We start from the raw sequence: 14,364 nt of genomic DNA, 5'->3' as shown, positions 1-14,364 counted from the left end.
AATGAATTCTTTTTAATGGCTGAGTAATACTCCATGGTGTATATGTACCACATGCCATTTCTTTATGTCTCTACTCCACACTCCAAAAACCATCTCTTAATTTCTTTGAAGTGAGTATCATGCAAAACATGATCACACTGCTCACAACTAAAATTTACATAAAGGGAAGGCATTATTGGGGAGTGAGACAGAGAAGAGGGATCAGAGAAGAGACAAGCAGAAAGTGAAGTTTGTCTCTTTTAAGACAAAACAAGTCCAACCAACCACTGACCTGATGCCATGGCTTAGAATGCAGCATTTTTATTGTAAAAGTCCACATATTAGGCAGTTCCCTTTGTGAAAAGGTTTTCATATACATAGACTGGGAGCAGCTGATAATTAAGAATTAGATTATATATAATATATATTTATGTTGCCAATACTATGCACACATTGGAAAGCTAGCTTTTTTTCTTGAATGTCCCTGTTAATGGAATACATTTCAAGTTGACAATAATAACATGTTTCTTGTCATCAAAAATTTGCCAACAACTCTCCCAAAGAGTCAACATTTAATATGTTAACAATTCAAAACAAGAAAATAATTCTATTTACACCTGTTTGAGGTTATATACTACAGCAATGATACAGTAAAGGTTTGTAAATTTGGCAGCTATATGTATTTCAAGATTCATCCAGATGACCTGATGATGACTTTACATGGTTTTCTATTAACAATAATACTTTCTCTTCTTTTCTACTCTTTGTAGATTATCTGTAGCTCTGATTAAATTCTGACTTAAAGAAATGATTGCCAAAAGGCAGAACTGATGAAGGATGCTATTTTAGAAAAATAGGAATTCAGGATGGATACATGAAAATGGAGCTCAACTCATCAAGTGTGAAGCCTGGGATAGCCACTTGATGTGAGTGCAGGATGCTCACATGAGGACACAGTCATAGGCTTGACCTCCTTGTAAGTCTTTCAGGTTTCTTTAATTTTGTAAATGTAAACTTCAGTACATGTTGCTTTCCCCAGAGCAAAGAAGACTACATTTGAACACCAGTCAGGTATGACTCCTGCTGGGCCTGTCTTACGTCCTCGGTGAAAAAGTGGGTGGGTCAGGACTGACTCACCCCCAGACCTGGAACCACACTACACAGATTCTAATTATGCCCTAGGAGACTCATTTCTGTACAGAAATATAGGACGTAAATACTGTTCTAAAAGGAATATGATCTTTGCCTAAAGAAAATGTGTAATAATGAACAAAGATAGTCAAAGTTCTTTGGATCCTTCTGTTTACTTCTACAAGATCAAATAGCACTGGGTAATGCCTGTATGAAAAGATGAATCACTGGTTCCAGACCAGTTCAGAAAGCTTTACCAGAAGCATCTAAAGCCAGTTCACGTCAAACCACACTCACTGGCACCAGCTGTGTGCCAAGCACTCTACATGGTGCTAAGAACCCAAAGAAGAAATTACAAGGATTCTGCCCACAAGGCACTCACAGTCACTAGAAGCAGATCTTGAGCATAAGTTCTGTGATGACCTATTATCCTAAAAAGAAGAAAAAGTAGCAAGCACGTACATTTATTTATACTCTATGAAACTGGGCATATTTCAAGGTGGCAAATGTCAATTATCCATTCTGTATTTTACTTAGTGTTGTAATACATCTTACAAGGAAAAAAAAAAAAACACAAAAAACAAGATGTTTGAATCTTCATGCGAGGGAGAAGATTCCTCTCTCCTGTTCCAAATCCAAACCCACATAATTACATTCATGAATCATTTAGAGCCCAAAGACACAGAATAAAAGACAATATGATGTTAACTTCAGTCCACTTGTTTCAGCTCTAGAGAGATGCATGCATTAAACTTGAAGCATTCTATGTTACTGAAATATTTACATCATTGTACATGTGATGTGGAGGAAGTTTCCTTCATATCTTGGAATGGAGATATAATAGGTTTCTAGTCTAGGTTCCTATATTTAAAGCAGGTTGTGATTTTTCTCAAATTAGGGAGATATCCTTTGGGGATCAAATTTACCACAACTTGATCCCAGAACAGAGGGTACACTTTTGGGTCTTGTGCATCTAGTTGTATTTTGAATTCAGGAAGGATACCACCACTGTAAATAATAATGGCTTTCACGATTGCAATTGTTGTAGCTGAAAGAAAAACTTGTTTTGTTTCAGTTTTCTTGCTCTAATTTCACTTTGCCTTGCAGGTTTTGAGACACGGCAAACATTATACTTCAGATTACACTTACCATAGGAGAGTTGGGTGCCAACAGTATGACATGAATACAATTCACCAGGTTGCAACACAGAAACAAATTCAGAGTATGGTGAACTACCCAGGGGGTCATGTAAGTAGATTTAGAAAGGACATCTTCTCTTCGTGAGATTTAGTGAGTAAGACCCACATCAGTAACACCCCTACCTCTTCACAGGTAAAGGTAGGAGACCCAATAAACCAAATTGAACAAGCAGAAAGCAGTGGGGAAGAAGATCCGCGCATAGGAGTCCATCTTGGCAATACGGATATGTATCCTCCCGTGTCTCCAAGCTCCTGTTCGGCAATCTTCAAAACAGCAGAAAAAACTGGCACAGTCCTTGCCATCCAGACACTCATACCCGTATTCTTCATCTCTCTCTTGAAGGTGTGTGGCATTGTTCATTTGAATGGTTGCTGACCGTGGGCGGATGTCAATGGTAGGGGCCTAAGATGGAGTAGGGAAGGAGAGGGATCAGAGTTAGTTTTACCTGATAAATCTCAGACCGTGTCTCCACAATGTCCCCAGTGTGCAAATGATGAATCTGAAAATGAGTACTCAGGGAATTGCTATGACATCATGATCTACAATGGTGAAATTGAACTTAGAAGGATAGCAGTTGCAGATTTCAAATTTTGAGCTTAAGCAGTGCAGCTGAAAATAATACCACCAAGCTAATAAGCTATAGCAAGAAGATTGAACACCAAAAGAACTCAAAGTTTGAAGATTTAAACCAAACAACTACATGGAATCTTATTCTAGTAAATATTAGATGTGAGGTTGGTTACATGAAGGCATTTAATGGTGTTGCATGTGAGTAGGACAGAGAAATAAAAATGAGTCAATTGTGAAATCAAATTTTGTGTACATGCTTATCTATATAGGCAAATAGTAAACCCCATTACACTGAGCAAATGTGTTAAATGCTTTTAACAGAAAATGTTAAGCTATATATAAATATAGAAGCTTCCTGAGTTTATACCACAATGGTAGGGCTTATACTTTAAAGTAATATAGTACTTTGTCTAACATCACCCTTTAGAAGCTTCAGAATGTCAGCGATATTAAACTACATGTGAGTGAAATTTTTTAAATGTTACTAGCTGTCAAACTCTCTTGAGGATTTGAGAAGAAACTAGTACCAATTAATTAAATGATAATCTTTCCTGCTGCACCAATTATAAAATTGCTAGAAAACTCAATTTATTTAATGTTAATTTGGTAAGTTAGTTTTAGGAATGATATAAATACAAATCCTATTATCTTTGAATCAGCTATCAGAAAGTTCAGCTGAGAATAGAAATCTCATTGAATATTGTATGATAGAGTTAAAAAGGCCCCTGGATAACCCTGGAAGGAAGGGATGGGTGTTTTAATTTAAAACATTTCAAAGACAGCATCATTTTTGTGGAACCAACATGTGGAGTTCAGGCCAATGGAAATTATTATCTGTAGTTATTGAAAAACAATCCTTTTTTGAATTAGGACTTACAGAGTTAAATTTTAGGAAATAAATGGAACTTGGTAGGTACAACCAGTGAAACTGGATTCCATTTTTATCTGCAAAGGAGGGTAAGTCTTGGCTTTGATATTTAATGAGGCCCACTTCAGTAATGACATCTCATAGAGCTTAGAGATTTTTAATCTCATGTTAGGTCAAAACCTCTGAATTAATGTAGGGTTGCTGAATCAACTCTAAAATTCTAAAGAACTTTTTCCATCTTAAATGTGTTATCTCTAGTAGAATGCTTAAATGTCTATTCATAAAAAATAAATAAAACACCATGTAAGCATTAATAGTTAAATCCAGCAGTTGCATGCAGTGAATTTCCATTCCAAAAACATTATACCTTGAAGGAAAACATCCGAAGAAGCTTTGGGTTTGTAGACAGAAAAGAGAATCGCATTTTTTTTTTAATTAAAAGAAGGAAAAAAAGAAAAAAAAGAGACAAAATAAGATAAATTAAAAATACATTTTGAAAACATAGCAAGTGAAATGAACTGAAATTATAAACACAGAAGGACAGTTTTGAACTTGGGATAAAGTATATGCCTAAAGCTAGAAAATGAAATTTTGGAGATTCCTAGTGAAATCTTTGATAAATTAATCTACAGTGATCTAACTGCAAAATTCAGTACTGCCCACTTGTAAGGAAGCTTTGTTGCCTATTTTCCCTGTATAGAAATGCTGGTTTTATTTTCTGATTATTATTAAGGAGGCCTTAACTAGGAGAGTCTTGACATAATGAACCCAAGAACATATTAAATGGGAAAGTGAAATTTTAGCTTCTCAGTCACAACTTAGACTCTAGCTAATTCTGATAAATCATCTAATTGGCTTAAAAGGGAAATGTGCATAGAGTTCTTGGGTAATTTGATCTTTGTAGTTTCTTCAATTCCCTTTCTCCTCTGTCAAGTTTTCTCTCTCTGCCATCCTCAGGACCAGGACCCTGGTCTAAGGAATCCAAGTGTTTCTATCTGCAACAAAATCCACTCTGCAATAGAAAGGGCCAAAGGGCTTTTGTCCACTGTCAGTCCTCACTCCCTTGTTACTACTGGCAGGTAATAATGCTGCATGGCGATAGAATCATCTTTTGGGGGGAAAATGAAATGGCAAGTGAAGAAAGGGGAGGGAACAAAAACAACACAACAAGGAAAATAAACTAAGGATAGAAAAGATGCAAAGGGAAAGAGAGGCCATACAGAAAAAGAAGGGGCTGCACAAAGTGTAGTGATTATTTGGGAAATTGAAGATAAGCATTTATTTTGCATTAATCATTGAAAATAATGATGCATCTTTCTTTACCTGTTATAATGTTTTTACAGTCAAATAACATGTGCCATTTGTCAAATTTCACCTGGGTTTCTGAAGATGCATCAGGATTCAGGCTAGAATCAGTGGTTATAATTCAGCTCCCCAAAGCCCGTGGGTCAGAAAGCTAGCCACTGGCATGGCCCTCAGCCTTTAGAGCAGAAGACCAGGAAAGGCTGTAAATACAGGAGGGTGGGTGAGTTCCTTTGCCCCATTTTTGGAAAGAAATGGACCTTAATTTTCATCGGGCCTCCTGTGAACCAAACATTGGATTTAAGTGGGCAAATGGGTAGCTACATGCTCTTTTCAGCATCCATGATAGAAAAGTTACTTTAGGCTTTTATAAATGTGCTTCTTCAACTCTGTTTAAAGTTTGGTGGCAAGGTGAAATCATCTTACCTGTTTCCAAATCACTGAACTCAATCCAGGTTGGTAACTATATAAATCATCAACATCAGCCATCATCATCAATTATAAATGCCAGGTACTATTTAATGTCTTTTACATCCATTACCACATTTATTTTTCACAGCAGCCTCATAAGATATATATAAAATAATACTCATTTATATATGAGAACATGATAACACAGGGAGGCTAAAAATATATATTTTGAGTATAAAACCAACAGAAGTCCTCTGGCAATGCACACACACACTCTAAATGATTTGCAAAAGTATGGTGATCCCTGAAACTTTAAGAACCTATGGCTTCCTATTGGAAAGCACTGGATGAAGGACTTAAAACATCAATAATTTTAAAATATTATAGTTAAGAATCAGACAGCTGAAAGTCAGTGAAACCTAAACTAACAGCTACTAAAAGATGAATGCAGTTTCCTGTCATGGTTATTCTCCCAGTGAAATGAAGAGAGCTACAGTCTGCCTCAGTGAATCCGGTCTCTCCCGAGTTACTCATGAATCCTGGTAGCCTGGCCAAACTCACACGTGCTATCTTCACCTTGGGGCCCAGAGTGTGGATAACCCACAGACAGACCGAGCAAGGCCAAACCAAAACAAAACCAGATGATCTTTCTGCATAAAAATGTCAAAGGGCCCAATGAGAAATGATACATACAGGGTTTTTCTTCTTTTTGTCTTTGTCCTTGCTTGGTTTCCGGTTGCTGACAAAATAATGCAGAGTACCATACTCCACCAAAGCCGAGAAGACAAAGATGAAGCAAACAGATACAAAGAGATCCATCGCTGTGACGTAGGAGACCTTGGGGAGAGACTTCCTGGCAATGGTGCTGAGGGTAGTCATTGTCAGGACGGTGGTGATTCCTGGGGGAAGGCAGGATAAAACAGATCCTGTGACCACACCAGCACATTGGATCACTGTCTCACTGGTGAGACTAAATGTGTTTTGTGACTGCTGAGGAGTGGCCTCAGTTCTGGGAAAGGAGACTTGACTGGAATTCACTCACACTGTTCACAGATATGTACCTCCTGCCTACCATGTGTCATCTACCGTATGTGCTGAGAAATGTGCTAAGAATGTGCTGACTTTGTGCTGAGAAATAAAACAGACAAGGTCTCTGCCCATATGTCCCTTATGTATGCCCATATGTATTTCAGTGAGAGACACCCCACCATGAATCAAGGAAGCAGAGAGAAGTATAATGACAGATTATGGTATGCCCCGTGCAGAAGGACAGGGGCAGTGAGAACTTAGGTGGAAGGCCTGTTTGAGGAGGTGATATTTAACGTGAAGCTTAAAAAATGAGAAGAAACCAACCTTCTGGCTATTAACGCTAAAGTAGCAAAGAGTTGGACACAACTGAGTGACTGGGCTGAACTGACTGAATTAATTAAGGAGAGGTTCTGAAGAGGGAAACCTGATCTGCTTTTGAATTTTTAGAATACCTGGGATGGGCGGCCAAGTCACAGTGATGCTAGGTAAATAGATCTTACCTAGTTAAGTTATGCAGAGCCTGCAAGTGTAAGGAGAAGCCCTCTAAAGGTATTAAATAGAGGAGGTATTTCATGTGTGACTGACATGTTTTGATGTATAAATTCTTTAGAGACTATTATATGATGAAAATAGGCATCTCAGAAGTGATATAACTAGTATTTACTGAAAATGTCCTTGTGCCAGGCACTATGATAAGTATTTCATGTGCATTCTCTCTTTGAATCTTTACAGCAGATATTTTCATTTTGATTTTATAGTTGAGGAAAAGGAAGCCAAAAGACAAGCTCTGTGTCAGACAGTAAGGTAGTAGAAAGATGTGAGCACAGAAGTTAAATGTCCGATTTCAAAACATTCCTTTTTCCCATTGTACAACAGTGCCCAAGAAAAATAGTTCTCCCCAATAATTATTTAACAACAAAGTTAAGACAACCTATATGTATTCACAGCTGTGTTATTTATAACAAAGGCGACATGGATTCAGTACCTGAATAGGTTCTAGCTCCAGTTATAGTAACTCAATTCACTTCAGTATTCTAGGTTTCAGTTTCTGCATCTGTTTGACTATCTTTTTGAAGACCCATCCATTTCTTATCATGCTATGATTTTAATTCAATATTTCTTATCATGACTGGATGCAACTTTTCTGTACTCCAAAAATGGTCTTCCCAAGCCTTTACCATCTATAGCCTTGTGACTTAACATTTTTGTTGGAGGCAGGGGAGAGGGGAAGTTTCTGTTATCTAATGCTGTGTGTTCATTCTATTACTCAGACCAAGATACTTCTAGGAGAGAGTCAATGTCTCTGCCTCAAAGAGCAGTGCTGGGGAACTCAGAAGGAATCAGACACGAGAAACTTGAGGAGCAGGGGAAGGAAGCTACAGAGATTAAGAACAGTATCCCCACACAGGAAAAGAGAAATAGGATTTTCTTCTCTCTTTACAACATGGGTACAGAATACCCCAAAGATGGTTAAGGGGAGCCAGCCACTCTTGAAGAAAGGTTAAGCAAAGAAGGACATTGACTTTTCTCTTCCTAATTGCTCAGGTTTTTTTCCAGAGCCATTTTGAAGAGTTTAGGTACATTTCTACAAACACTTAGCTTAGTATCAGGTTTCTCTAATACATTGCGTGTCCCTGGTGGCTCAGACGGTAAAGTGTCTGCCTACAACGTGGGAGACCTGGGTTCAATCCCTGGGTTGGGAAGATCTCCTGGAGAAGGAAATGGCAACCCATTCCAGTATTCTTGCTTAGAAAATCCCATATACGGAGGAGCCTGGTAGGCTATAGTTCGTGGGGTCGCAAAACGGACCCGACTGAGCGACTTCACTTTCACTTTCTTTCATGAAATTCTAGAGAAGCGAAGGATCATTGTTGGTTAGAACTTCACAGAAAGAAGTAGCCTTTAATAGAGGCCCTCCACAAGGAAACTGTAGTCATAAAGACTGAGACCTCTCTCATGTTCCATCATTAGCGATTATGGAGTAATCCATCTCTCTGTCTAGTCTACATACTTTGTGACAACAGACAAAACATGGATCTTGATGTCCATTGTAACCCCATAGTGAATATAGAGCTAGGACTCAATATCTGTTGAATAAATAAAACAATTGAAGAATAGTGTATACATGAAAGATCAAAGAGACTCAACCTACATGTGAAAATAGGAATCCATATTGATGATTTGGGAGGATCATTTTAGTTGTACATAACAGTAGCTAACATTTAAGAATCTCTTCGTTTGACCAGGTACTATGTCAAGTACCTGATATGTATAATAATCCCAGAAAACCCTCAAAATTAGGTAATAAGCACTGTTATCCTTCTTTTTGCAAGTGAAAAACAAAAACAAAACTGAGCACATAAAGAGTAAACCAGTAAGAGATAGAGAGAACCTACAAGCCCAGCAAGTCTGACTTTAAATGCAATGCTCTAAACCACATTGTTGTATTTCCTCTCTATAAATAGGTCCATAATGTGCAGGATGAAGTACCACATTCTTAGGGGCTATTAGGGATTTAGCTATCCCAAGTCCCTAGTTTGGGATATGATGTGGATCTGTGAATCTTCCATGTTGTCATGATGGAAACATAAGAGTGGTCTAGCTTCTCAAGTACAAACTGGGGATGGTAGTGACTGCATAAGGTGCTCATGAAGATTAAATTAAATCATGAACATAGAGTGACAATTCCTAGTAAAGTCTCAATATAAGGTGTTATTATCATTTACTTTAGAGAAGTAAGATCTGCTTCTCAAAGTAAAAAAGCTTCACTTAGGTTGTCTATGTATTAATTGATGTAGAAGTTCTTGATTATACCTAATCACAGCTGATGTTTTTGTGGGATAATTTCAAAAATTAATTGGCACTTTTGGTCTTCACTCAGGCCTCAAACCACAAATGACCTATGAGAAGTGAAAATGTCAGTATTCATAGCAGATATCATGGATAAGTTCACTTAAGAAAATTTGGCATGTCTGATATTATTAGGCTACATGGAAGTTCATCGCAGGCATGTAAAAGAAGAATCTTGAAAAGTTCCTTCAAGATATTTTCAGGTCTGTTTGGAGCCACAGAGAACAGTGAAGAACGGACAAGTAGTAATTCTAACTGATTCACCAGCAACAAGATAGCCTAATGTGTTTTGTTCAATGTGGTTTTTAAGTCCAGTTTTGCTAAGCAAAGAAACTAGACTTCTTTTACTTGAGATAGATGAAAAATATCCATAAGCTTTTTTCAGTTCCTTCAGTCTTGGCATGAAGTAAGCTCTTTAGGCATGTTGCTTCACCCTCATCACTTGGGTGAAAAATGCCAAGAGGTATTTTCCTTGTTTAATCCATCATCCTTATACCATGATTAAACCTCACCAGCTACCACCTGTGTACTAAACTATACTCAAGTGTTATAACCTACAAAATGACCTCGAATGCTGTGATCTGCACTTAGAAAGCAGTCACTCTCTTAGCCACGTGGATATATTTATCTCACTCATCAAACACAGTGGCTCTCTGTTTTGTGGCAATAAACTTTAAGTTCACAGGCATTGATGGTCATCTGGTTCAACTCTTGATTATAAACATTGGAAAAGGTAATTGGACTCAATGATCTAGATCAGTGTTCCTAAACCTAAGCCCAAACCTGATCACACCTTAGAATGACCTGAGGAATTGTTTTTTTTTAATCCTAAATTTTTTTTATCCTAAATTCCACCCCACCCCTACCCTACTGTGTGCTCTCAAGACATTAAATTAGGCATATCCTGGGGTTGGACAAAGGCAGTTGTACTTTTGAAGAACCTCTATTGATTTAAATACACAGCTGAACTTAAGAAGCAGTGATCTAGAGACCTGAGACTGCAAAGCTAAAGTGGAGAAACTGGCTCAGCTCACCGCCCCACCTTCTCCCACAAGTGGCCCTTCAACAGGGCCTCACACCCAGAGCCAATCTAGGTCTCATCAGCCAAGGCACACATCTGCTGTCTGCTGGCAGTGGCCTTGTGAGTGCCATTTAACCTTACGGCACCTCTGCTTCCTTAGCTCTAAAAATGTGATAATAACCTTTGTTTTCATTACAACTGCTACATGCAGTTATTCTAAAGAGTAGGAAGAGCATGAGGACCACAGTGAGGATGACTGGCTGTGAGTAAGAGGAGCACCTACCTGCTCTTGGCTCTGTCCCTCCTTCCTCAGCCTACTCACCTTCCTTTCTTCTCCCGCTATGGTCTCTTGCCGGTGAGCACTCAGTGAACAAGTGGTTGGAAATGAGTTAGTACTAAAGCCTTAAGAGAGTTTTTAACCCGCAGGAATCTAGACTTCAAGAGAAGAGATTGATTTGAAATCTTTCCCTTAAGATATTTTTGGGATAGGTAGATTGGAATGCATCAGTGTGCTTGTTCCATCCACTCATAAATGCATACATGACTTGACTAATCACAGAGGTGCCTGCCGTGGATCAGGCGCTGTCCTGGGAGTGAAGACGACATTGACTGATACCCTGACGTGACAGACACAGAGAGCAAGTAGTGTGGTGCATTCTACTCACGATGACAAGTAATCGTCCTAAAGAGTAGCAACATATTTTGGGTTTGTCTTAGCATGTAGCATTAGACAAGATATTATAATTGTTAAATACAGCCTGTAACCTAAAGTACTGCCTGTAACAGAAAAAATCAAAATAACCTTATTTTGAAACAGATGGGACACTAAATTTGGTTTGGAGAAGAACAAATATGCAAATGATGTCTTTTTTTCCCAGTAATCATTGCTGCTCTCAGTTTTAATAACCTGGTGCAGATCACTTTGTCAGAAAATGACTATAATTGCTAGTATTTCTGAGGCCCTACTATGTTTTGTGCTCTTTGCATGGAGTACCTTATTTAACCTAATACAAACCCCAACAGTTAGATACAGGAAATGGTACTTCACATGTGAGTAAAATGTGGTTTGTAAAGACTAAAGGATGTGTCTAAGGCCATACCGTGTATGAGGGTTGAAATCCATTTGTTGGACTTCAAAATCCAAGCTCTTGACTATTACATGATACTGCCTCTAGCCAAAGAGTAGACAGAAAATGTGGTCCTAGTTGTCACACAGATGATGAAAGAGGATAGCAGCCTCATAATTCATTTTTCAATAGATTTAGTTAAGTCTTTGGAAATATTATGTAGCATGAGAATTCTATTCATGGACCTAGCCTCCAGTGTTCCTGTGAGTCTGTGGCTTTGTAATAATCTTTGAATCCTCTTCCTTATGTGAGGAAAATGATGTGAAACTCCAAGACAGGTATCACCGACAAGAGATTGAGCAAATTGCAAATAATCCTTCATAGGTAATTTTATTTTCTCCAAAATAATCTTTTCAACAGCTCTTCTGTAAAGAGCTAGTTATGTATGTGTATGCCTTCAAATGTCATCACCATAATTATGCATGTTGAAATTAATCAGTAGCGAGTGGTGTGCTAGTACATGTGTAACAACTGATTCCCTAGGAAAAAGGTGCCCCTTATTTTTTGTGTTTATCTATTTCCATGTGTTTATCTATTTCCATGTTCCAAGCTACCAAACTGGCATCACTAAACACAGTGTTGGGAAAGGATAAATACAACCAATTCTAATGGGTATACAACTGCCCAGAAACCAAAACAAACAAAAAATCTAAAAAGAAGTTTTTTAATATTTTTATCCGCAGTTAATTTATTTAAAAGCTTACTAGACCTGGAGGTCTAGTAGCGAAGATCCCCTGGAAAAGGGAATGGCAATCCACTCCAGTATTCTTGCCTGGAGAAACCCATCAACAGAGGAGCCTGGCAGGTTACAGTCCATGGGGTCACAAAGAGTTGGACATGTCTGAGCAACTAACACTTTGAAAGCAAGGAGAGAATTTAGCAAAACAGAACTAAGAAGCTTTAAACACTGTTTTAATGTGCTAGTTTTAAATAAATGACATTTCTATGTAATTACTAACTGAATTAAAAGCAAATCAACTTAGAAGGGGGAATAAAGATGAGTGTTGTTCAGTACTTACCTTGGGACACTACAACACAAGAACTGTCTCTCACCTAAAGAAGTTCTGGCTGGAACAGCATCCTTATTGATCCAGAAAGATACCCAGGATAGGACAACAATGAGTGTGCAGGGGATGTAGGTCTGGATGGTGAAGTAGCCCATTCTTCTGCTCAGGTCAAAATAGACAGTCATGACCACATAATCCCCTGGAACAGAACAAAGATGGACCATGAAGACCCTTAACAAAACTAGAAAGCATCTGAAAATAAGTTGTCTATCAATCTCATGTGCACTTAAAAGAATCCACCTGCATTAAGAACAAAAACAACAAAAAGCAAAACCCAGCCCGTATTCACTGCTGTATTTAAAATGGATAACCAATACGGTCCTGCTGTACAGGGCTGGAACTTTGCTCAATCTTATGTGGCAGCTGGGATGGGAGGGGAGTTTGGGGAAAAATAGATACATGTATACATATGACTGAGTCTCTTCCTTGTTCACCTGAAACTATCACAACATTATTAGTCGGCTATACCCCAATACAAAATAAAAAGTTATAAAAAATACCCAGCCTGTACTGAATTCTGATCCTTTAAGAAGTAACGTGACTACTAGATAAAAGGAAATATCTTTGAGCATATTGTTCGTATTTTCTTCTTTCGGGTGATTTTTAATTTTGCCGTCCCCGCCTACTTAAATGCACACAATGTAAAGTTTTTTTAATTTGGTGCAGAGGTAGGGGAATCTTTGTTTTTACCCCGTGCCTCTCTTTCCTGCAATGAATTCTCAGATTTGTTACATTTTCCTCTTGTTCTCAGGACCTTTCTCCATATAAACCAGAGAATCACCCTTGTGCTTGAAACTAATAGATGACTATTCACTCAGTTTATAACCAGATTCCTGTGCTGAGACATTTTCTCATGTTTCTGTTGAATCGAGGGGTTTTCCTTTATAACAGCTGCTTCAGTCTGTAATTTATTGTTCATCCCTGTGGTTGTTATGTTAACATCTGTCTCACTGTTAGCTTGTATCTCCATGAGTCCACAGACTGCGCTTACCCTAGCCCTTCCCTGCCCCTCACTACACTTAGCATCCCACTGGATTCCAGGCAGGCACTCAGTAACATTGGTGAGTACATGATTACATGAACAACGTATTTATATATTTAACTGTAGAGAAAGAAACCAAAAGTCAGGAAGTTGTATTTTGGAACATTTTGGTTATAAAGGAATTTATGTAAATATTCCAGAGAGTAGAGTAATTAAGCAATCCAAGAATAACTATACAGCTCTGCATGAGAACAATGTAATGTGACATAGTCCCAAGTCTCTGTAATTTGTTAAGATCATGATACATGCGTTGTTTTCACTTCCAAGTGAAATTTTTTGAAATTTTAATTTTTGAAGTTAGAAAATATCCTAGACACACCCCAGTTACTATATGCTTCTTTATGGTGCATCCTGGAGTGCTATATAGTACTTTACAGTACAAACTATGAAGTACTTGTATATACCAGATTGTACTTATAGCTCAGACTGATGTAAGAGAACATCACTTTCAAAGACTGTATCTGCTCTCTTAATGTGAGGCGACACATGAGACTACTTTTCAAATGTTGCTTCTTCCTTCCTTATAATTTGTCCTAAAATAAATGGACAGTGAAATCTAGATCATGAGTTTTTATTTTAATTACTTGACTTCATGTCTGTGTTTCTCTACTTACTTAGATGATTTAAATCTGATTTGAAAATAAGGCACTTTAGAAGCTTCATGCTTCTAAAGAGAAGACTGAGCTGGGTCAGTTATTGCTACTTGGCCCGCTTCTTCCTTCCCTCTCTAGCTTCACTCCACATTCTTCTAAGCTGCTGAGACAGAA

General features: G+C 38.0%; 1 protein-coding gene across 2 annotated transcripts in view; it reads right to left on the bottom strand.

The window, feature by feature from the left end:
- Window positions 1-267: 267 nt before the first annotated feature.
- GABRG2 (gamma-aminobutyric acid type A receptor subunit gamma2) overlaps window positions 268-14,364 on the bottom strand; it is a 124,543-nt gene continuing 110,446 nt past the window's right edge. The window contains exons 7-10 of one of the 2 annotated variants that reach the window (XM_043913480.1): window positions 12,542-12,694; window positions 6,155-6,360; window positions 4,116-4,139; window positions 268-2,712 (exon numbers count right to left, since the gene is read on the bottom strand). In XM_043913480.1, the coding sequence (XP_043769415.1) occupies window positions 2,437-2,712; window positions 4,116-4,139; window positions 6,155-6,360; window positions 12,542-12,694 (659 nt within the window). In that variant the 3' untranslated portion in view covers window positions 268-2,436. The remainder of the gene's footprint in view (window positions 2,713-4,115; window positions 4,140-6,154; window positions 6,361-12,541; window positions 12,695-14,364) is intronic. The other variant, XM_043913481.1, reaches the window with a different exon arrangement.

This window comes from Cervus elaphus, chromosome 9 (assembly GCF_910594005.1).
Source record: "Cervus elaphus chromosome 9, mCerEla1.1, whole genome shotgun sequence".
Lineage (NCBI taxonomy): Eukaryota > Metazoa > Chordata > Mammalia > Artiodactyla > Cervidae > Cervus > Cervus elaphus.
The sequence above is the reverse complement of the archived record's forward strand: the minus strand, read 5'-3'. Positions and strand labels throughout refer to the sequence as shown.